The sequence below is a fragment of the Lissotriton helveticus genome, chromosome 8 (assembly GCF_964261635.1).
Source record: "Lissotriton helveticus chromosome 8, aLisHel1.1, whole genome shotgun sequence".
NCBI classification, from domain to species: domain Eukaryota; kingdom Metazoa; phylum Chordata; class Amphibia; order Caudata; family Salamandridae; genus Lissotriton; species Lissotriton helveticus.
The window spans coordinates 1,315,096,022-1,315,117,373 of record NC_136069.1 but is presented as its reverse complement, the minus strand read 5'-3'; the positions used below and the strand labels follow the sequence as shown (position 1 = coordinate 1,315,117,373).

The 21,352-nt window shown below is 47.4% G+C and overlaps 1 protein-coding gene across 8 annotated transcripts in view; it reads left to right on the top strand.

The window, feature by feature from the left end:
- CASK (calcium/calmodulin dependent serine protein kinase) overlaps positions 1 to 21,352 on the top strand; it is a 1,268,764-nt gene that overhangs the window by 811,590 nt on the left and 435,822 nt on the right. For all 8 annotated transcript variants that reach the window (XM_078658296.1, XM_078658298.1, XM_078658303.1 and 5 more), the window contains one exon: positions 15,706 to 15,827. In XM_078658296.1, the coding sequence (XP_078514422.1) occupies positions 15,706 to 15,827 (122 nt within the window). The remainder of the gene's footprint in view (positions 1 to 15,705; positions 15,828 to 21,352) is intronic.

Below are 21,352 nucleotides of genomic sequence, written 5' to 3'. Positions count from 1 at the left end.
AGGGGGTGACCCAAAGATGGGCAGTAAAGCCAGAGAATAGGTTTCCATCTGGATCGTAGTCGCCCGAGCACCAGGATATGGGGGGTAGGTGGAGGCCGACTCCTGACGACCTGTGTCTGACGAAGATCGAGAGCAGCGGGCCTGAACATCACATCTATGCGAGGTCGATGACCTCCGTGACTTCTTGTGCTTACCCACGTCAGATAAGCAACGTCCACGGGAACGACTGTGACCTGTCCCGAACATGAGCCTTAGCTTGAGATGGAGACTGGCAGCGCGAGGGCAACAACTTCATCCGATGTTCACGAAAGGGACTTCGGTGTCAACTGCTGGCAGGCATCGCACTCCTAGGAGTCGTGGTGCTCTACCAAGCACCACATGCAGATCTCCTGTGGATCCGTCGCCGACATCTGCCGCATACAAGTCTTACACGACTTGAAGCTCGAAGGCATTGCACACTGTTCCTGGACGCCAAAAGGAGTAGAAAAGGCCTGAAACAAAACAGGCCAGAGGAACCGCTTCTTCTGGATCCGCGTTGAGCCGCGGAAAAGAAGAAAACTGACGTCCGCGTGCCGGGAGGGACTTAAAAGGCTCCATTGACGTCATATCCGGGGGTGACATTGGGACACAGCCATGTGACATCAGCCCCCGGTGCGCAGAGGTAGTGCTGAAAATTCTCCGGATCCAGACTGGCGCCTGGGAACATTCTAAATTATGGAATCTGCGGCTAGATGTCTCTATCAGATAATGATGCCGGCCAACTGTAAACTGTTGGTGGCTTCCATGGGCAGGCAGGACGGAAGTGTGGAAAGACACATCCTGCAAGTCGAATGCTAGCATCCAGGACAGAAATGGATGGAATGCTTGAATTAATACAAGCCACTCGTAATTAATCTGGGTCGCATCATCTAAGTCCATGATTATTTTTCTCTCTCTGTTCTCTCCATTCAGTCCCTTACTGTATAAAGTACTCTTTTTCTAACTTACATGGTGATGTTTCTCATCATTCTATTTTTCTTTTTCGTTGTTGTTGCAAGTTTTTGATCTTTTATGGCACACTGTTCCCACTCTCTCACAGCCTTTGTGGCTCCGCGTTGTAGCGTCGAAAAGTTTCACAGTAGAAAACTGACGTCCACGCGCCGGAAGGGACTTATATGGCTCCATTGACAACATATCCATGGGCGGCGGCAGGATGGAGCCATGCAAAGCCACCCCCCGACGCCAGAGGTACTGCTGAAAATTCTCCAGATCCAGACTAACACCTGGCAACATTCCAAAGTTAAGAAATCTGTGGCTAGACTGTGTCTCTACCAGATACATTGTTACCAAAGGTAAGTAACTCGTTCATTTATTTATTTATAAAGTTTACTGTGCTTCTCTTCGGCCTCATCAGTGCACTGTGTTTTCACCAAGGTGATGGCAGTGGTTGCAGCACATCTGCAGAGGTTAGGAGTTCCAGTCTTCCCCCTCTCGATAATTGACTCGCCAAAGGCAATCATCTTCCACCTCTGGACTACTGCGGACCTCCTGCATTTGCTGGCATTCACTATCAAGGTGCCAAAGTCACGCCCGACTCCCTCTTAGACACTCCCTTTCATCAGCGATGTTCTGGAAACAGTGCAGTTTCTGGCTTATACTCTGGAATAGCGAGTCCAAGATATTCGGGTCATGATTTTGATATTTTAGCCTCTGTCTTTTCGATGAGACTGACTCGGAGGCTGCTGGGTCTCATCCCTCCTTTATCCTGTTGGCAAAACATGCCCGTTGGCATATGCAAGCTCTGCATTTTCAGAGACTTAGCGGGCACAGCATCAGGGATCTCTCTCCAACCTGGTCCAGATATCAGAGGGAGCATTAAAAGACCTGCAGTGTTAGCTCACTGACTGCCATGAGGTCGACAGCTCTCTCTAACCCTCCCCCCCCCACCCCTCCCTCCCCTCCCTCCCCAACATCTGGATGTGTCACTCCACGGCTGGGGCCAGCACCTGAGAGAGGTGGAGATCAGAGGACTCTTGTCTCCGGCAGAGTCTCAGCTCCACATCAATCTGTTGGAACTGAAAGTGATTTTTATTCATTTGTATCTTATAAAACACACCGATACCCCAAATGGTTTCCCTGCACTGGACCCAAGTAGAGAAGTGCAGCCCCTAAACTGAAATTAAAATAAACAGGTCTTGCAAAATGCCGTAAGAGAGGGGCAATTCTGCAAGGACTCTAGGAGATCATTCTTGGCACTTTGCACAAGGACTGGTAAGATAACCGGAGCGTTCGAGTGGGCTGATAGGATGACACCAGATCCAAACTGTATTGCAGGGCAGCACCCGATATAGCCTTATGCCTATAACATAGAGCTTTAAACCGCATGCCCTTGTCTATAGGCAGCCAGTGAGGCAAATGAGAAGCCAACACTTACTTTGGAAGGCTGAAAAGTAGCCTGGCTGTAGCTTTTCGTACTATTTACAAGTGCCAGATGACCGCCTTCTCGGCCCCCCAAGTATAAAATGTTTCCATAATCCACTCTAGACAGGATCAGGGCTTGAATCACTGTTTTCTGACTAGAAAGCGGTAGCATTCCTGTTATCTTTTTAACCCACCTCAAAACTGCACAGCAGGTGGACGCTACCTTACCCACCTGGGGCTTCATTTTGTGCTTCGCGTATAACCAGAAGTCATGATTTCTTTACCTGCACTTAGAGGTCCGGAAGGTGACCCAAAGCATCCGGGTGATGCTGAGGGCTCCGTAACTGGGGATTCTTGCCCTGAAGCATCCCTTCCGTCTTCTCTCCATTTAGCTTGAGAGGATGTATGCCCATCCACGCTGAGATCCTGCTCTGGCCTAGAATTAGGGTGCTGGAGCTATGTCCCTGAGTGTCGTCCGCATACTAGAACAAAGTCAGACCACCTCTCTCCACCAGCTTTGCAAGGGGGCGGCATAGATGTTAAAAGGCATCAGACTCCATGCCCAGCCCTGAGGAACACCCTGCTCTAGTGCCTGAGTCTTTGATCCAGTGCTGCTGGGAAAGACCTGAAATGAGCGGTTCTCAAAAAAAGAGGATAGCCATGCTAGTGCCGTACCCTGCAACCCCAAAGACGCCAGCCTTTCCAGGAGAGTGAGGTGAAACACAGTATTGAATGCCGCACTCAAATCAAGTAAGATCAGTGTGACCCTGCAGCCCTCATCCAGGATCTATCCAAGATGTTATGTGATCCCCAGGAGAGTGACTCTGTACTGTGTCCAGCGCGGAAGTCAGACTGCGATGGATGCAGAACATTCTGATTTTCCGCAAGCACAGTTAGCTGTTGTAGGAAGCTGGCGCTGTATATACTATACCAAAGTAAGGTATAGTGTGCACAGAGTCCAGTGGATGCCCAGAGGCTTGAGTAGATAATTCTAAAAGCTCTGTTTATGGTAGTGTGGCCGAGCAGTTAGGCTTATCAGAGGGCTGTGTTAAGCATTTGTTGTACACAATCCATCAAGGAATGATGTCACACACTCAAAGACTAAATCCAAGACCAATTGTTTTGTATAAAAGCGTATTACTTTATTTTATTTTAGAACCAAGATGAACTAAGTTGCAGGTAAGTAACAATTTTAAGAATGGTAATACTTGTCAAATGCAGTAGGTATTATTTTGAAAAGGCAGTCAAATACTTTGGCAATGTCAATCAAACAGTAGCAAAATATAGACAGCTGGTGTAATAGGCAAAAAGATCCAAAGCAATCCTATGGAAGGAAAACAGTTATATACAGGTAAGTAACCGAATTGCGCGTCCAGTCTTCGGGGCTGGCATCATCACTGGGCAAGGGTCAGACCAAGGTAGGTACTGCACCATAAGCGGTGCTGCAGTGTCTGGGTGCAGATGTCACTGGGCCCAATGCTAGTCAGTGGAGACTGGGGGTGAGGTGCGGCTTGCAGTTAAGTACCCATGATTTCAGGGCACAGGCCCCAGGGATTAAAGCAGGCATGGGGGGTCACAAGGCAGCACCAACCTTAAACCACCAACAGTGGCCGCCGGGGGTAGGATGCAAATCAGCGGTGGCGCCCAATGCTTTTCAATTGGGAATCCGTCGCACAAAGAGGCTCTAGTCTTGGGACAGGAGGCTAGATGAAGGTGACCGCCGGCTCGGCAGTTAAGTTTAGATGGCAGCAGAGGGCTGGGCACCAGTGGCTTGGCTTCCCTAGGTCGGGTGGCTGTGGATGCAGGGATGCCTTTTGGTGACGGGTTTTCTTTACCGAAGCTGGTCGTGGTCAGGGGGGACCCTTCAAGATGAGGCTGCAGGCATTTTTGTGGAGTCCAAGAGAGGTCAGCCAATGCTGGATTCGATGTCTAGATCCCTGGAGAGATTTCACTGGACAGGTGAGCCACTCAGACTTGGGCCGTGAGCATTGGACGCAGAGTGAGCAGGTATTGTGGTACCAGCTGGATCTGGAGCCCTTGTAGTTGGATTCTTCTGGACAGGGCTGCTGTCCTCGGGAGATCTGGTCTTTGTTGAAGTGTAGGCAGTGTTCCTAGGGGTCTGGAAATTGCTGGCCACAGGAAAAGCATAGTCTTCTATACAGGGTCTTTGAGCAGGGGACAGGCCGGTAGGCCTAGGGCCAAATCAGTAGCCTTCTCCACGCTCGGCTGCACGGCGTCTTCTTCATCCTTTTCTTAGGTCGCAGGAATCTGAGGATCAAGGTTCAGGGGTGCCCCTAAATACTGAATTTATGGGTGTTACAGGTACTGGCAAATAGTAGCCAGTGAGCTACTTGCCTTTTAGTGTGGCCACACCCTTAGTATGTCCCCTTCCTTTGGGGGGGATCTCCTGACATGTTTGGCTAAAAACCTTCCATTCAGGATGGAGGATTTTCTAAGGAGAGGGTCACCTCAGTCCAGGGCACCTTAGGGGTTTCCTGGCAGAGAGGGGACACGCCTCTCCTGACTATTAATTTTTGTGCCGACCTTACTGCCAAAAGTGGAGTTTGGTTAGGGGGGGGGGGGCATCTCTACTAGCTGAAGAGGCTCTGGCTAGCATTTCATAAGGTGGAAAGCCTTTGAGGCTCACTGTCCTGAATTCTGTTCCTGCCTGGGGGTAGGTGTGAAGCACCTCCACCCTGAGCAGCCTTTGTCCCTGACCCACAAGATCTCAAGGGCTCCCTCCTCAGGGGGTCAGAAACGTGTGTGTGGCAGGCTGGTGCGGACCAGTCAGCTGGAAATAAGGCAAGTGGTCGTTTTTCAGTGGGCATCTATAGGATACCCTCTGAGTGCATTTTGTAATAAATCGAACATTGCCATCAGTGTTGTGGGACTATTATGCTGAGAAGTTTGCTATCAAACGTCTTGGCATTCAGTCAAGCCATCATTGAGCTGTGGAGTTTGTAATAAAAAAAACTCCCAGCCCATAGACTCAACATGGCTTACAATATCTAAGAATGGACTTGAAAACGGTAGGGGAATATTGCTCATGCAGCTATGCCCTCACCTGTAGTATAGTTCACCATGCCTTACAGCTGTGAGGCCTGTTAGAGGAGTGACTTGCCTATGTCATGTGCAGTGTTTGTGGCCATTGCACACAGAGATGTGTGCCATGTCAACTCTTAGGTTTTATCTACACCGCAACACATAGTCTGCAATGACAATATATATGTGTTAGGTGAGGGGTCTCTGAGGGTGGCAGAATACATGATGCTACCTTTAGGAACCTTCTCAGGTCAAAAGGCCCTTGGTACACCTGGTACTTTTTACAAGGGACTTACATGCGGGCCAGAGGTGTGCCAATTGTAAGCACAAAGGTACAGTTTTGGTAAAGAACACAGGCACTGGGAACCTGATTAGCAGGGACCCAGTGCACATTCAGTCAAAGCACATCAGATATATAGAAAAGTTGGGGGTAACCATGAAAAAAGTGGCATTTTTGTACAACCTTCACATGGATGGGCAACATGGAGGATGGTCTAAAGTTTGACCAGATAATGAGTTTGAGACTGCGTTTTTTTCAGGAGAGGAAGAACCATAACATGTTTCCAGGCCTCCGGGATCCATCCTTCTTTCAATGAGTAGTTAAGTACTTCAACCTATCTTTGAAGTACCTCACAATCTAAAAGGCTTAACTTGGACGGAAAAGATCTAGAGGGGATACAGATTTAATTGATCTCAATATGGCCAAGCATTGGGAAAAAACCAACAGAACACATTGTTCCAGTTCCGCAACTTCCAGCCGCAAGTGTGTTGGATTATTAGTCCCTTCAGGGCTAGCTTCCTCCACTCTTGTACTGGAGGTGGATCCAAGGGCCAGAACATCAGCCTCCAGAGCTTCTTTCAGAGAACAGACATAATACCGGCTACTTTTTTTTTTAGTTTCAAATGTATTTTATTGGTTTTTCCAGCAAAAATGAAAAAAGACATTGTGATAAGCAGTAAAGGCATTAGGCATATACAGCGGGCGGGACAGACCAGCATGCCTTCCCGGAGATTAAATAACAAAGCGGGACATTTATGCCAAGGAGATAGTACGATATCGTAAATGCAAATGTCAGGCATTGTAAGAAGGCAAAATAATAGAAATAACAATAACCGAAATTCCCCGCCCAACTCAGGCTACTTTTTTTTTTTAATAAAAAAGTCAACCAATTCTTTGCAGGTAGATTTCAACATCATTGGTGCCAGAGATGTCTTGTTAGGCTCCAAAAGTTCCCTGACCACATTAAACAGGATTTTTAAACAAATTTGAGCCATTATGATTTTATCAGAATAGTATGCTGCTCTGGCAGCATTGCAAAGCCCATGATAATTTTTTTGGCCCTATTTGTATTTTCCCTTATGCTCTAAACTATAAGATTTCCTACTCTTTCTAGGCCCTTGCATCATTATTTTTTTTCTTTCAAATAGCAGGGCTTCATTAAACCAGGGAGCGGGAGAGTGGATTCTCTGAGAAGATCTCAGTTGCTGGCAGAATTGTTTCCAGAGCGTTTGTGAGCCATTGATCTACCAGTAGTTGGTCTAGATTCGCTGTTTGATTGAAATGGTACACCGCAGTTGTGCACTCAAAGCACAAACTTCTAATCTCGTCCAATTTCTAACCATATCATGAGCCATAAGAGATTTAGTGGACGGAGTGGTCTGGTTCTTAACTGAAAAAGGCACCTGAAGATGATCATAACACACTAACTGCAGTGGAGGGTCCGAGGTTAGTGCTTCCATATTAGAATAAAAAACTGATCTAGATGATGCCCTGCTTGCATGAGTGGGAGCCGAATTAACAAGAGCCAGATTGAGCACACTTAAGTCCTATTTGAGGATCACTGAAAATGTATTTATGGGGGCTTTATGGTGAATATTCAAATCCCTCAGAAGAGTTAAATTTGCACATTTCAGAATCAAGGGAGCAAGTATGTCTGGGATCGTCCTGCACCAATTTCCGGCATACCCTGGTGGGTGAGACACCAGTGCTCACATTAATGTAAGTTTATGGTTTGACTCTAGTGGAAAAAAGAACAGATCTTCACAATCTGGGACGGTAAGGCCCTGTGTTTTACACACATTCATTTTTAAAAGTTATAGCAATTCCACAACCTTTCTTGCCTTGCTGATCTCTTCTAACAGTATTCTAAGTAGATGGAAGTGCGTCAGTAACGTCTGGTGCAGATGCCTCATGCAGCAGTGTTTTGGTAAGAATCATGGCATCCAGATCATTATCCCCAAAAAGTCCAATATATACTGTTGGCTTTTAGCCAGTGATCTATAGTTGATAGTTTAAAATGGACTTCGCTTTTCAAAGTGCTTCTTCCTAAACTTGATTTCTAACCTAATTATCTGAGCGATTGTGACTATTAAGGATAGCCTACGCCGCACCACCCTGAGGGGTCCACAGGGCATTCAAAATTACAAGAGGGGCACATGAGTATATTTTCCTGTGGGTCCAAGGTGGTCCGACATCTTGCCCCAAAGGTTGGCTGGCGTGCCAAAAGTTGGTGAGAAGAGAACACCAGCTGTTCATGCTGCTGGGGAGCAGGGTTCCTGTCCCCACCTGGGACAGGGTGCAGACAGGCTTGCCTTACGCAGCGTGGTGATCGACTGGCATTGAAAGCCCCACTGAACCATTGCTGAAAGCTAGGGCCCCGTCGAAGCAAATTCTACGATCTGAACCTCAAAATAGTGTACAAAAATACAGAAACAAGTATACATCAAACAAATACACTCAATTGGAAATATTTAATTCACAAACAAAAAATGCGAAAATTGAAATGTTTATTTTAATGGCAAGTTTAGTGCTTTTAAAAAAAATTATTTAGAAAAAGAAGTGATATGCTAGACTTAAGCATACCACTTTGTCTTTTTTGCGCATGGTCCGTTCATGTCGGCATGTACCAGTGCTGCTTTAATTGAGGCCACCTATTGACCGTACTAGATTCTGTTTGCTAAACATGTGCTTCTCCATTGACTCAAGGTAAGATGAGGATGAGTTTTAGTTTCCAATTTCAAACTTCTTCACATTTATAGAGCGTTTTAAAACTTCCAGTTTTGCTTTTTGGGTTTCGCCTGCCGAAGGCTGCGCTCTGCGCAGCTTTTCGGCGCAGGTGAAATCCTATGTCGACAATAAGGACTTCTGGAACGTCCCCCGGCTCTCATTGGCTAGCTCCATAAATGGAGGCTAGCCATTGGGTGCCGGATCTGTCCGTCAAGGCCGGACCAGATTCGGGGGCGTTCCGGAGATTTTTTCCCAGGGCGGAGTTATGTTTTTTCCCGTTCCCTCCCCCTTCACTGAAAGTGAATTCAGATGCGCTGTCCATTCCCGCCCCCTCCGTGTGCCTTTCCACCCCCCCCTCGCTGTCCTGTGCACGTTTCCCGCCGTCCGTGTCCTCTCCCGCCCCCTCCCGCCGTCCGTGTCCTCTCCCGCCCCCTCCCGCCGTCCGTGTCCTCTCCCGCCCCCTCCCGCCGTCCGTGATTCAGATGCGCTGTCCATTCCCGCCCCCTCCCGCCGTCTGTGTCCTCTCCCGCCCCCTCCCGCCGTCCGTGATTCAGATGCGCTGTCCATTCCCGCCCCCTCCCGCCGTCCGTGTCCTCTCCCGCCCCCTCCCGCCGTCCGTGATTCAGATGCGCTGTCCATTCCCGCCCCCTCCCGCCGTCCGTGTCCTCTCCCGCCCCCTCCCGCCGTCCGTGTCCTCTCCCGCCCCCCATGTCCTCATAGGTCCTCGTAGGTGCTTGTTGCTTATTCTAACCATCCTCACCATATGGCTCTTCAAAAACCATCGCTTTCGCTTCTTGCACGAGACGGGAGGGGCCATGGTATACGGTGAGTTTGCCCAATGATGCTTCTCCCTCCTAATCCGCCCCCCTCAGAGATGGATACACTTGGAGAGATCTAGTCATAGTCCGCTCTAGAGGGAGATGCTGACAGCGTGTGCATTTATAAAGTACACTGGTCTGGACGTTTGTTAACATGTCTTCCCCCTCCCCCAGACGGCCTTCAACCGTAAAGTACGAAGATGTCGGATGTTTTTTAAAACAAGGTGATGGTTTGCATGCAAATGCCGCCTCTTTCAAATAAGCACATCAAAGGGGCCCGCAGGGTGGCGTTGGTTTATGTCAGCGGGGGGCGTCGCACTGTAGAACAGGGGAGGGGCTCAAGGTGCAAAGAGCTTCACTTGGCACCTCTGCAGACGCACTGACGTCTCCTGGGCGGGTGGGGCTTTTTAGGTGTCTTTTTTTATTTAAATAAAACGGTATAAAAAGGAAGAAGCGCTTGAAAGGACAGTTAAAGTTGGCGCATTAGCCAGTCCTGCCAGTCTGTATTTCTCGTGTGCTCGGATTCTGCCACCTGGAATTTCACCTGCTGCGGCCGGCCCTGAGAGCACCTGCTGACAGCCTGGAGACCACCCTCACCGATGCCAGCTCTGCTGGCAGCCTGGAGGCCTTCCTCACCGGTGCCAGCTCTGCTAGCAGCCTGGAGACCACCCTCGCCGATGCCAGTCCGGAGAGAAGCTAGTGCTACCCTGCCACCCGCATGGCTATTATTTACAATGATGCCAGAGTGAAGGCCGCCTTCATTGCTACTGGAAACTGCTGCCAGCCTGAGACCACTTCACCGCTGCCAGCACCTTTGGTGCTGCCAGTCTGGAAACCGCTGCACTGCTGCCAGCCTGTGGTCCTTCCTGTCCTGCTGCCAGCCTGACGACATTGCTGCCAGTCTTAAATCACCTGCGCTGCTGCCAGTCTGGGAACTGCTGCCAGCCTGAAGTCCTTCCTGCACTGCTGCCAGCCTGACATCATCGCTGCCTGTCTTAAAACACCTGCGGGGCTGTCGACCTGTGACCACATTCAACGCTGCCAGCTGGAGATCACACCTGCACCGCTGCCACACCGAGTTAACCTCCAGTGCTGCTGTGGAAGAGAACACTTTTACACCTGCCAGCCGGAGATCACCTGCTGTGCTGCCACTTTGGAGATCCCTCCCCTATCTGCACGGCCGAGACCGCCTGAACTGCTGCCAGTCTTAGATCACCCGCAGGGCTGCCAGGTTGAGGTAGCCTGCACTGCTTCCATTTTACAGAACACCGTCATCCCTGCCAGCCTGAGATCTTGCCTAGCTGAGATCACCCACCCGTGGTGCTGCCAGGCTGAGATCACCTGCATAGATACATGCCAGGCTGAGATCAGCCGCTTTCATGCCACGCTGAGATCAGCCATTTTGGGTTGCCTGGCCTTTTAATCCTGCCACTAGGCTTCCGGCCTTCTATCCTGTCCCTTTAAACATGCCGAACTTAGGTAACCTGACAGACCTCTAACCGTGCCCGTTTAGTCCTTTCGTGAACTTTCGATCCGTAGAGACAGAAAGTGCAGTTTAGCGGGCTCCACCACCCCGACCATCACCCACGGCAGCTGCAGCACTCCCACTGAGAGCATCTGGATTTCTAAACTCGAGCACGCGGAAAACCTGCCCCAGCAACATGCCCAGAACGCTGTGTGAGTATTAATGTACTGTCTGTGTGACCCCGAAGAAAAAGGGCCGAGCTTCTTTTTAAAGTGCATGTATATAGTCCATGAAGAGCTGCTTTAAATAGGGGCGAGAGGGTGCATGTATCCTTGCATATTTAAAGGCGGGGCAACAGAAGGGCCCATTTTAGCCTACCTGCCTGTGCTTTGACAATGAGGTGAAAGCTCAAGATTCAAGACTTTGTGTTAGTGGGTTGAGGAAGGTACTCATGGGGCTACTAGTCTGGGATTGCTGTCTGGCCTACCGTTTTCGTTCGCTGCTAGCGCCATGACACCTCACGGTGAGTTGCGCGCTATACAAGAACGTTTTACATATTCACTTCACCGGATGTGCATCTTTTTGTCTTGGTTGTAAAATGGTTATCCTGTTCTCAAACCAAACACGTATCAATTAAGTTTAATTGTGGAAGGGCCCAGATATCGCTCACTGATGCCTATCTTTGCACACGGTGGAATGGTATATTTCTATGTGCTTGTTCATTGGTCCACCTCAGTCTCCACGCTAATTGGTCAGTCTCCCCTTCACATGCAGTGTAGATATAAAGGGGCAGATTTACAAGCCCCTTGCGCCACTTTTCTCATGTTAAAAGTGACGCAAAAGTGGCGCAAGGGGCTTGTAAATCTGCCCCAAAGTGTCTCGCGGTCACCCATCCAAGCGTCCGATCTTACTGGTCGGCTCAATGTCGCCTTGCTCATTGGTTCATTCCTGATAGACTGTGGGTCCAATTGGACTGGATGGTCACACGGGCCTAAAGAAACCTGGTCGGTTTCTAAGTACGTCCTGTGTCAAATATACAGGCCTGCTGTCCTTCCTGCGCGAGCTGCTCCCATGTGCCCAATGTTTCATGCAACGCTCTCCCGCCACCAGGGCTGGCTAGCGCTAGCAGTCAACAGCAGAGTAGCCCCATGGTGTAACTAGGTGTTTCCCGAGGCGCTACCTAATCTTCAGACGTTTGTAATTTACGCATAGTGCACACAGAGTCAGTTCTATTTTGGAAAATATATTGACCCGGATTGTTGATGCGGATACTTATGCCCTCAAATGCTTTAAAAATACAATCTAAAATATGTGCTTGAATATTTAAGTGCTTTTTTGGAACATATTACACACAACTACCTTACCAAGTGCGAGTATTTTGTAATCAATGGAGCGCACCGAGGCCGGGCAGTGTGTGAATCACTTGCATACGAGCCGCGCTGCAGGCTGTAAGAGGCGTCGCCTTTCAGTAGCAAAGGATCCATCAGGCAAGTGAGGGTACATTTAGCTGTACGCCTACCGCCACCCTGATGGGCTTCGAATTTGTAGCTTCCCGGGCATACACAGAGTTCCACAGTCGGCGCGTTAACCCACCCTACACTTTTACTGGAACTGGAAACTTTGACCTCGTCGGCCCGCACAGAGGTCTGCAGCCAGCGCATTAACCTGCCGAGATTGGAACAGGTGAGCCGCAGAGTACACATGATAGAAGTCCTTTGCCTCACCGCGCTCTCTTAGAGGGTCCCAGGACCCCACTCTCCCGTTCCTGCACAGCCTGAAGTAACTGTTAAGGGGAGGGGCAGGACCCCCAAACGAAGCCTCCAGGAATGAAAGTCTTTTGCCCCCGGGCTCCCCGGCTGAACAGCTGCGGTCTCTTTTGGATGGTCATTGTCACCCTCTCCACCCTCCTCCTGGGGCACTATTACACCGCAGAGGACCGCCGAGTGACCTTCACGAGTGGATCCAGGTAAGGCTTGTAGAGAGTAGAGACAAAGCCCCTTTTTGGAACACGGGGCATTTTCTTTTTACAGTTATAAGTACTATGCTAACATTGTTACTGCGTTGATTTGTTTGGCAAGTGAATGGGATTGTGATTGCAAGGATGTGGCATAACGGCTAGAGCAATCGACCTCGAAGCTAGGGAACAGGGATCCAGTCTTGGCAGGGACGCTCAGCATCCTGTGATTCTGGGCAAATCACGTGATTACCGTGCCTAGCAAAATGAATGTGTCCGCCTGTAACGCAACTGATGCTCACTAAAGCGCTCTGATACCTTCAGGTTGAGTTTGTGCTATGTAAAACTCCCACAAAAACAAATAACTAATGTTATCGACCTTTGGCGGATGAAGACCCCACTCCTACTCCCATTTACCCACTCAGCTCTAGAGCCAATGAAGATCGAGTCCAACTGCTTGAAATCTATTGCATCAGGAAAGGATAGGTTTTTCAGGGGGGGCGAGGGGGAAAGAGAAAAAAAGGCAAAAGGATGTAACCAATGCGATGGGCTCATTGTTCGCTCAATTTGTTAAAGAGATATGGGGCTTAGTGGTGGTGTTGCAGAAGGAGGATGGAGAGTCAGTGCATTATCTAAGCACCTGGGCATACAGATGTTGTAAGCTATGCCTCGCAGGCATCTTCTAACACGGTTTCTAACACGGTTTAAGGGAGAACTGCTGTGACAAAGGGTGCTTGACACTGCCTCAGTGGGAAAGAAGGGGGTATTCTAAGAGTGTACGACAGTTACGGTAAATGTCTGCTGACAGGCCTGTATGTCTTTAATTCTAAAACATACACTTTTGTTTGGCAGAGATGGCCAACCAAGTTATCCATCCGCAAGTATCTGGGAACAGGAGATAATGTCCCCGAGCAGGCCAACAGTCACGGTTAACCCTGCTTGACTCTTAACGTTTGTCAGATGGTAAGGCGGCCCTCATGGGACAGTACGTGCTGGCCCTGTTCAAGGCGGGAGTGCAGAGTAGTGAGTGCAGAGTGACTAGGGAGTGCAGAGTGACTGCAGAGTGCTAGGGAGTGCTAGGCAGTGCAGAGTGACTAGAGAGTGCTAGGGAGTGCAGAGTGACTAGGGAGTGCAGAGTGACTAGAGAGTGCTAGGGAGTGCAGAGTGGCTAGGGAGTGCAGAGTGACTGCAGAGTGTTAGGGAGTGACTAGGGAGTGCAGAGTGACTAGGGAGTGCAGCGTGACTAGGGAGTGCGGAGTGCTAAGGAGTGCAGAGTGCAAGGGAGTGCAGAGTGCAAGGGAGTGCAGAGTGACTAGGGAGTGCTAGGGAGTGCAGAGTGACTAGAGAGTGCTAGGGAGTGCAGAGTGACTAGGGAGTGCAGAGTGACTGCAGAGTGTTAGGGAGTGCTAGGGAGTGCAGAGTGACTAGGGAGTGCGGAGTGCTAAGGAGTGCAGAGTGACTAGGGAGTGCTAGGGAGTGCAGAGTGACTAGGGAGTGCTAGGGAGTGCAGAGTGACTAGGGAGTGCTATGGAGTGCTAGGGACTGCAGAGTGACTGCAGAGATTAAGTTAATGGCAATGTAAATGACAATGCCATTTATTTATCTGTTTTCAAAACCAACACATAAATACAAATTTTGTCATTTACAATGCCAATAGCTCTAACTTTTCCAAAGGCGAAACCATTGCATTGTAAATGCTTGTTTTATGTATGTATACTTTATTGTTCTGCCAACTTTCCAAACAATTGCATACCACTAAGTAGGCGACTTGGATCGCCACCATCCTCGAAGGTCTGCGTACCACGGCTTAAGATACCTCTGTGATGACCCCTTCAAAAAGACACGTAAATGTTTTTTGTTTTAAACAAACTTTATTGGGTTTTACATACATATTCATTTACCCCAGTTCGACATTAGAGGCATTAACTCAGGAGATAAAGTCCACTATGCCCTTCAAGCCTCAATTTTCCGAGAGGTGCCTACTATCGGGATCAGTCTTCTCTCGTGCCCCTGCAATTAAACAATAACATATAGGTTTAAACTTCCGTAGAGCGAACTAATTATTTCGCAAACTCATTACCCAGTGTTACCCTGCCCGCTTACCCCAACCCAACCCTCCCTCCAGGCATGCCCCTTCCCCGTGAACGGCTGCTTGGCGCAGTCAGTTAGTTCCTCCCCGGTGCATCCCGCCTGTGGATTCCATCAGATACCTTAGAACCAGTCCAGTAGCATGCTCCATCATTTGTGCTTTACTCTGCTGCTTCGGGGGCCTCCTCTACTCGATCGTCAGCTGCCATATCCTCTAGGTTCCTTAGTGATCCCACCAGAGACTCCCTCGCTGTCTCCTCCGCTCTCTCCTTCCTTGTTCTTTTCGCTGCTTGCATTCTGGTTCTCCCCTCACATTCTGCACTTTTAACAAGTTCCGCCTGCCATCTAGTTACACACGGGCCCTTTTTTTTGCTTTCCAGTGCATAGCAATGTCTCTCTTAACTAATGAGAACCCCAGGTCTAAAAACTTGCTCGCTACTTTGTTCTTTGTAAGAAGACACGTAAATGATCCGAGTGACCTTAGCTTCGTCGATATTAGGGCCACTGCACCAACACTCGCCAGTGTGTTTACGAAAGAACACTGCAGACCTACTGCATGTAACAAGGTGTCCATCACGGAAGAAGAATACAGCAGTCTGCAAGGTAGCCGAAAATAGCTTTTAATTTATTACCATTAAAAAAGCCTGGCACAGTGCCCTCGATCGACTTGAGCTCTCAGATCCGAAGGTGTTTTGTGGTGCTCATAACAAACGTTATTTTCCTTGTGTACCTGTTTTTATTCAAACAAATTAATCATGCAGCGTTCAAGGTAAAAGATTATAGTACTTGAAATCCCAGATACAGTGTTTTTTTGCAGCGAGACATTGGCTGTTTCTGCTCAGATTAATCGTGTGGAAGGCAGACATGTTTGTTCCAAAGGTCGTTTTCCCACAAGCCTTTGCTCTAAGTGGTGTTTCTTGTTTGCCTGCAGGAGCAGTCTCTCAGGTACTGGACAGCTTGGAGGAGATTCATGCACTCACCGACTGCAGCGAGAAAGACCTTGATTTTCTACATAGTGTTTTCCAGGATCAGCATCTACACACGCTCCTAGATGTAAGTATGTCACCATTGGATCAGCCATCCGATGTTTGCAAAGCTGTGCTCTTACTTTAACTCTAAATGAACTTTGATTATCTTCTTCCTTAATGCTGTTTCTACTGAAGTCAAGGAATGTTCACAAAGCTGTATATTCTTGTGTCATTGAAGAAGATTTACTTTGAAAGGATTATTTGTTGATAGTTTAATATTAGAGTATGTTTAGTACTGTTCCAATATCCTAAGGACTAATCACCCAAAGACACCTTTCCTAATAGGTTTATAACCATCAAAATCAGTTTAGCAAAACAGAGATATTTTTTTCGCCACAGTCGTTTGTCTGTTCTGCTATGATCCCATTTGTGATCAGAGCCATTGGTGATTATGTGAATTTACTTTCTGCAGTTAAAACAAATATTTGAGCTCCAGCCTGAATGAGTTTTTTTATTCAACTTGGTCTGTTTTTCCTGCTCATAAGTGGTGTTTGCTCATCTGTTATCGTAACTTGCTTGGCTTCGGAATGTACATTTTTGGCGCAAATATTGGTTTGAGCAAACAGAAAATGCTTAAGAGCCTGCATTCGTACCATCGCTTAAGTATGTTTTCTCACAGTTCAACGAGTATTGATTTGCTCTGCGTGCCTTTAGCTTATAACTATTTACAGATTCGCAGATCAGCAAGCAGTTTTACATTAAAGCATTCGCACAATACCTTTTTCCAGGTTCCCATGTTAGTGTTTGACGCCGTTCGTAAACCGTGAACTGCTCGCACAAATTAAACTGTAGAGTAACTACACTGGGGCGTATTGCAACCAAAAAATGAAAGAGGACACAAAGATCCGTTAGTATGAAGAAGAAAAGTAGAGAACCACCTGCTGGCATTGGACTGGAGAAGTACTCCAATAATATGCTTTGCCCATTAGAGGGTCAGAACATTACCAGCGAAAGTCAGCGTTCAAATTGTTGACCCTCCTAAAGAGGACCGAATAAGGACTAGCGTTTGTTTCCAGTTGTAGAGACTTGCAGGCATTGCTCACTACAGAGCTGAGCTTTATGGAGACCCCAATAATAGGGTATAAATCAGTTCACAGATACACTTCTGGTGTATTATACCCCAACAATACATTGTACTAGAACCAGGACAAAGTAAAATAAGCATGGGCATAAGCCAACGCCAGATCATTAACTTTGCCAGTGATTCTTTGTGAATGGTTCTCTGTCACTTTGAGCCCTCTAAGCATAAGATGACAAAACTGTTAAAACAATGTTTACCTGGATACCGTCACGGGTGATGGTGAAATCTACCCATTGATTGCAAGTTGAACGTGTGTTTTCGGTAGCAGTGCAAATGTTCATCTAGGCCTAACACTTTCTCTAAGGCCTCCATATACACTTTCTATCATAAATGTACATTTGCGTCCAGGTATACTAATTTCTCCAAGGTCTCATATTTATAAACTCATTTACCCCCAAATGATGCGTAATCCTCATTTAAGGACAGACTAATCGATGTTCATTTGTTGTTTTTGCATATTTACTTCTGCAGCCATTTTTTTGAATTTTCCACAAACGCACACCTTTTAATCCCCCCCCAAAAAAGGTGTGTGCAGTGTCCCAGCAATCCGGGATATTCTGCACAGTCCACTCAGAGCCTCCACTGCAGCTGTCCCTTGAGGGCCGGGTAGACCGGTCACCTCTCGGGGACCGTTTCCGTGGGAGATGCTCAATTTGCAAGAGTAATTCTCCTCGACTGGAGAACAATATAGGCCTTTGTGTGCCCGGGCCCGGGCTCGGGCTTTCTGCTAGCTTTGTCCGTCTGTCCAGACGTGTGCACTTGTGAGCCAGTCAGCAGCATGCCACGAGGGAGGAAGGCTGGCAGTAATACGGCGCGAAATTAAACACAAACGTCACTTTTGCAGACAAGGTGAGTGTTTAGCATCTTTCAGCTGTGGACCCAGCAGCACTGGCTTAAAAGTTGTTTCCCGGTCTTGGAAAACACGGGGATGCTGTTTCGGAGTTGGAGCGTTTCCCCGGAGTTGGAAAAGCAGCAGTCTGTTAGTTTTAGATCCTCGGCTGATATTAAATGAGGCGTGGCAATAACCCTCGCGCCTAGAAGAATATATAAGAATGTTTTGCTTTTTACTCTTTAATTAAGCATAGTGTGCTGGAAACTTTATTCGGAAAAGCAGCTGTGCGTGTGAAAGTCTCTTGGAGGCACTCGCTGTGACAACCCTTGCTGCCTGCTTCACACCGCCTGCTGCCACTTCATTGTTACACCAATTCATGCCGACAGCCCTGCAGTCCCCTTGGACGCACCAGCAGCATACTGATTGAATGGAAAAGCTCCAGGCGTTTTTGATCACAAAAATTAGAATCGTACGGCCCACAAACATTGTCTGAAGATGTCTAGTTTAGCGATTTTTGAAACTTGAAAAGAGATTTTTTGATTAGAAAAAAAATCCAACCGATGTCAGTTTTAACAAGTACTTTTCAACTTGCACAACGGCCGGTGCCTGTAAATGGGGCTTACACCAGCATATATGCAAAGTAACCGAAATAAACCCCCTGAATTATAAAATGAAGTCATGGATATCTCCTTGCATATTTACCAAAATATATTTTTCTATCGAAAGCATGTAATTGTGTTTTTTTATCTGTAGCCTCTAGTATTATATTGGGGTATGTAGAGAGATTTGGGTAACACGTTTTCTCATCACAGACTTGCAGAACTTTACTAGCAGTTGCAGTAGGACGTGTTGCAGTACTGGTAACGAGTCTGCTGTTACCAATCCTAGTAGGTACCTAAAGCATGTAAAGTGCAGGTAGCACCCAGATTTCACTCAGCTGGCACCCAATTGTTTGATGATCCGCCCCACATAACTATGGAGGTTGAAAACATCTGAATGCCTTTTTGCTGTAGCTACTGTCTTCTCAAGACAGTGCCATGAAACCACTAGCAGTGCAGGTGCAGTATAGATTGAATTTATTTTCTTTAAAATGCTTAGGAAGCAAAAGAGTAGCATGAAATGCAACAGGATAAGTTATTATTATTACTAGTGATTCAACAGTAGCCATGTGGTGGTGCTATTAACATGTATAGTGCTAAGTATTGTTACTAATAACAATACTGTAATGTTAATTACTTTTACCCAATTTGATAGGGTTCAGGTTATTAGCATCAGACGGATATAGTCAGCATAGCTGGGATTTGAACTCATGACCTTCAGATATCCGCATGTCAGTTGCGAGCATTAGTTTCTTGGCGCTATCCTTCAGGCATTTGATTCCAGTAGTATAAGTGATAGTCAAAGGGATTGGTAGTCTTGGATTACACAAAGTGGTATGAGATAGTGGGCCCTTAAATGTAAAAGTTGCAGTGAGGCTGGTACGCTGCTGTAAAGTGCTTGCCTGTTGACCCTCAGAAAAGTAGGATAACCATCCTAACTTCAGGATGGCACTGGAGACCAAATTATTTAGCATGTCCCAGAGAGCAGGCCCTTGGCGCCATTTGTGCGGTCTGAAAACTTGTTGTGAGGAACTAAGTTGGGTCTCTTGCCGCTCATACTCCGGGACCATTACTCTGATACAAGTAAGCATAGAGCCAATAAGTTCTCCTCCAAGGTGATTGTAAATATGGTACTACTACTAGTACTGGTGGTAGAATTGAAAAATAGTAATATTAATGAGTACTAATGCCACTTGTAGGAGCCTTCTAGCAGTACCTGTTGTAATAACACCTAGTGGGGGTGATGACAGTGGGGCATATGGCCACTAGTATAAGTAGTGGTAATAGTCAGGGTAGTTGTAATAGTAGGACTAGTAGTACTGGTATCAGTAGTAAATTTAGCACAAAAGTAACAGTACTAGATGGATTAGTAGTACTTGTTCGAACAGGGTAGTGTGGGACACGGTCGTAAAGTATACATGTTGATGAGATCAGGGTAGAATTGAGAAATATTCAAGACAAGGATTGTTGTTTATCTAGGATTTTGAAGACAACAGGTATAAATGATAGGGAATATTAGCTGGGGGCAGCAGGATTTCTAAGTATGTGTATTTATTGGCATTTGTGAAGACTTTAGTTTCTCTCCTGTCTTGTCTATTTCATTGGTTGAATGTAGGCTATTCATTGAAAGAGATCCTAATACTTGCAAAATACGCAGTAGTTAAAACATCTGATGATAAGAACCAAAACATTTAATTTTTGCCAAACATTGCCCTCTTACATTTTTCTTCTACTGTAAAAGCAAGCCTTTGTTCTCATCACAGGAGATTCTCCTGCCAAGTTAGCAGGTCTTACTATTCCACCATCATTAAGAGGAAAGGTTTTACCTTATTTATTATATGCCGCTACAAACCTGCATTACTGTCCAATAAGCATATTAAAACAAGTTATAATTAAATATTAGACTATCTGCAAGTACTGCAATGAAAATGTAAAAGTTTTATGAAGTGCGGTTTGTACTTTTTTGAGATGTTCAGGGTGGAAAGTAGGTTTTCCTGGCAGAAAAGCAAGATAATATTTAAAATCGAAGTGGCGGCTGGGCAACAGCGCTATCTGGCTTTACTCCATCCACAAATATTTTGCTGCCTCAAAATCATAGAGAAAAGGAACATGCCCTTTGAGGGCTACCATCTCTTCGGAGACTAGGCGGAATCGGCGATGGAATGCTTTAAGTACAGCAGGGTTATGGCCAGGTTCTTGGGACTTTCCATGACCTCTTGTCATCCTCAATCCGCCTTTCATGGCCCATGGATGGGGCTTCCAGACACACCCTTACCTGTCCAGCCAAAGCGGCAAGCTTTAAAACAGTACAAAACGCACAGAGGCAACAAAAATATTTCAAGGCATAAATGCACAAAACATCAGTCAATCCGGACTCTTAAGTGATTTCAACAGATGATCCTTTAATAACTTCTTGGACCACTGTGAGCGTAAAGTGATGGAATAATACAGCCAGCGCGTTTCGCCCCAAATGCGGCTTCCTCACTGCTGCAAACACAGCGTACGTATAGTCACATATCTGAAAGAAACAGGTTAGTATTAGATTCCTTACCTTAGAATATCCCCAGGCGTCAGTCTGGATCCGGAAACTTTTGCGTAGCAGTACCCCTGCGCGTCGGTAGGCGTCGTCTGCAGGCGTCCCCTGCGGCTCCGCGTCGTCGGCGTCGTGCGCCGTGATGACGTCGCTGGAGTATATAGACGCCGCCTCCGCGCGCTGACGTCAGTTCTTCTTTTTTCCGCGCCAGTTAGCGCAGATCCGAAGAGCAGTACTCCGGTCTTTTGACCTAAGTTTTTGTTAACTCTAACTCTTTCAGGTGCCGGTAGGATGCCCGGTTTTAAAAGTTGTGACGGGTGCGACCGTCGGTCACCGACCACCATCGACTCTGCCTCCGGTGTCTGGGCGCGGACCACGACGTGGAGTCCTGCGTCGACTGCCGGGCCTTGACGAGTAAGGCTAGGCGGGAGCGGTCCCGCAAGCTACTCAAGCTCCGGGTGTCGGCCCCGCGTCGAGAGCGGTCCCGGTCCGGACGGAGGTCGAG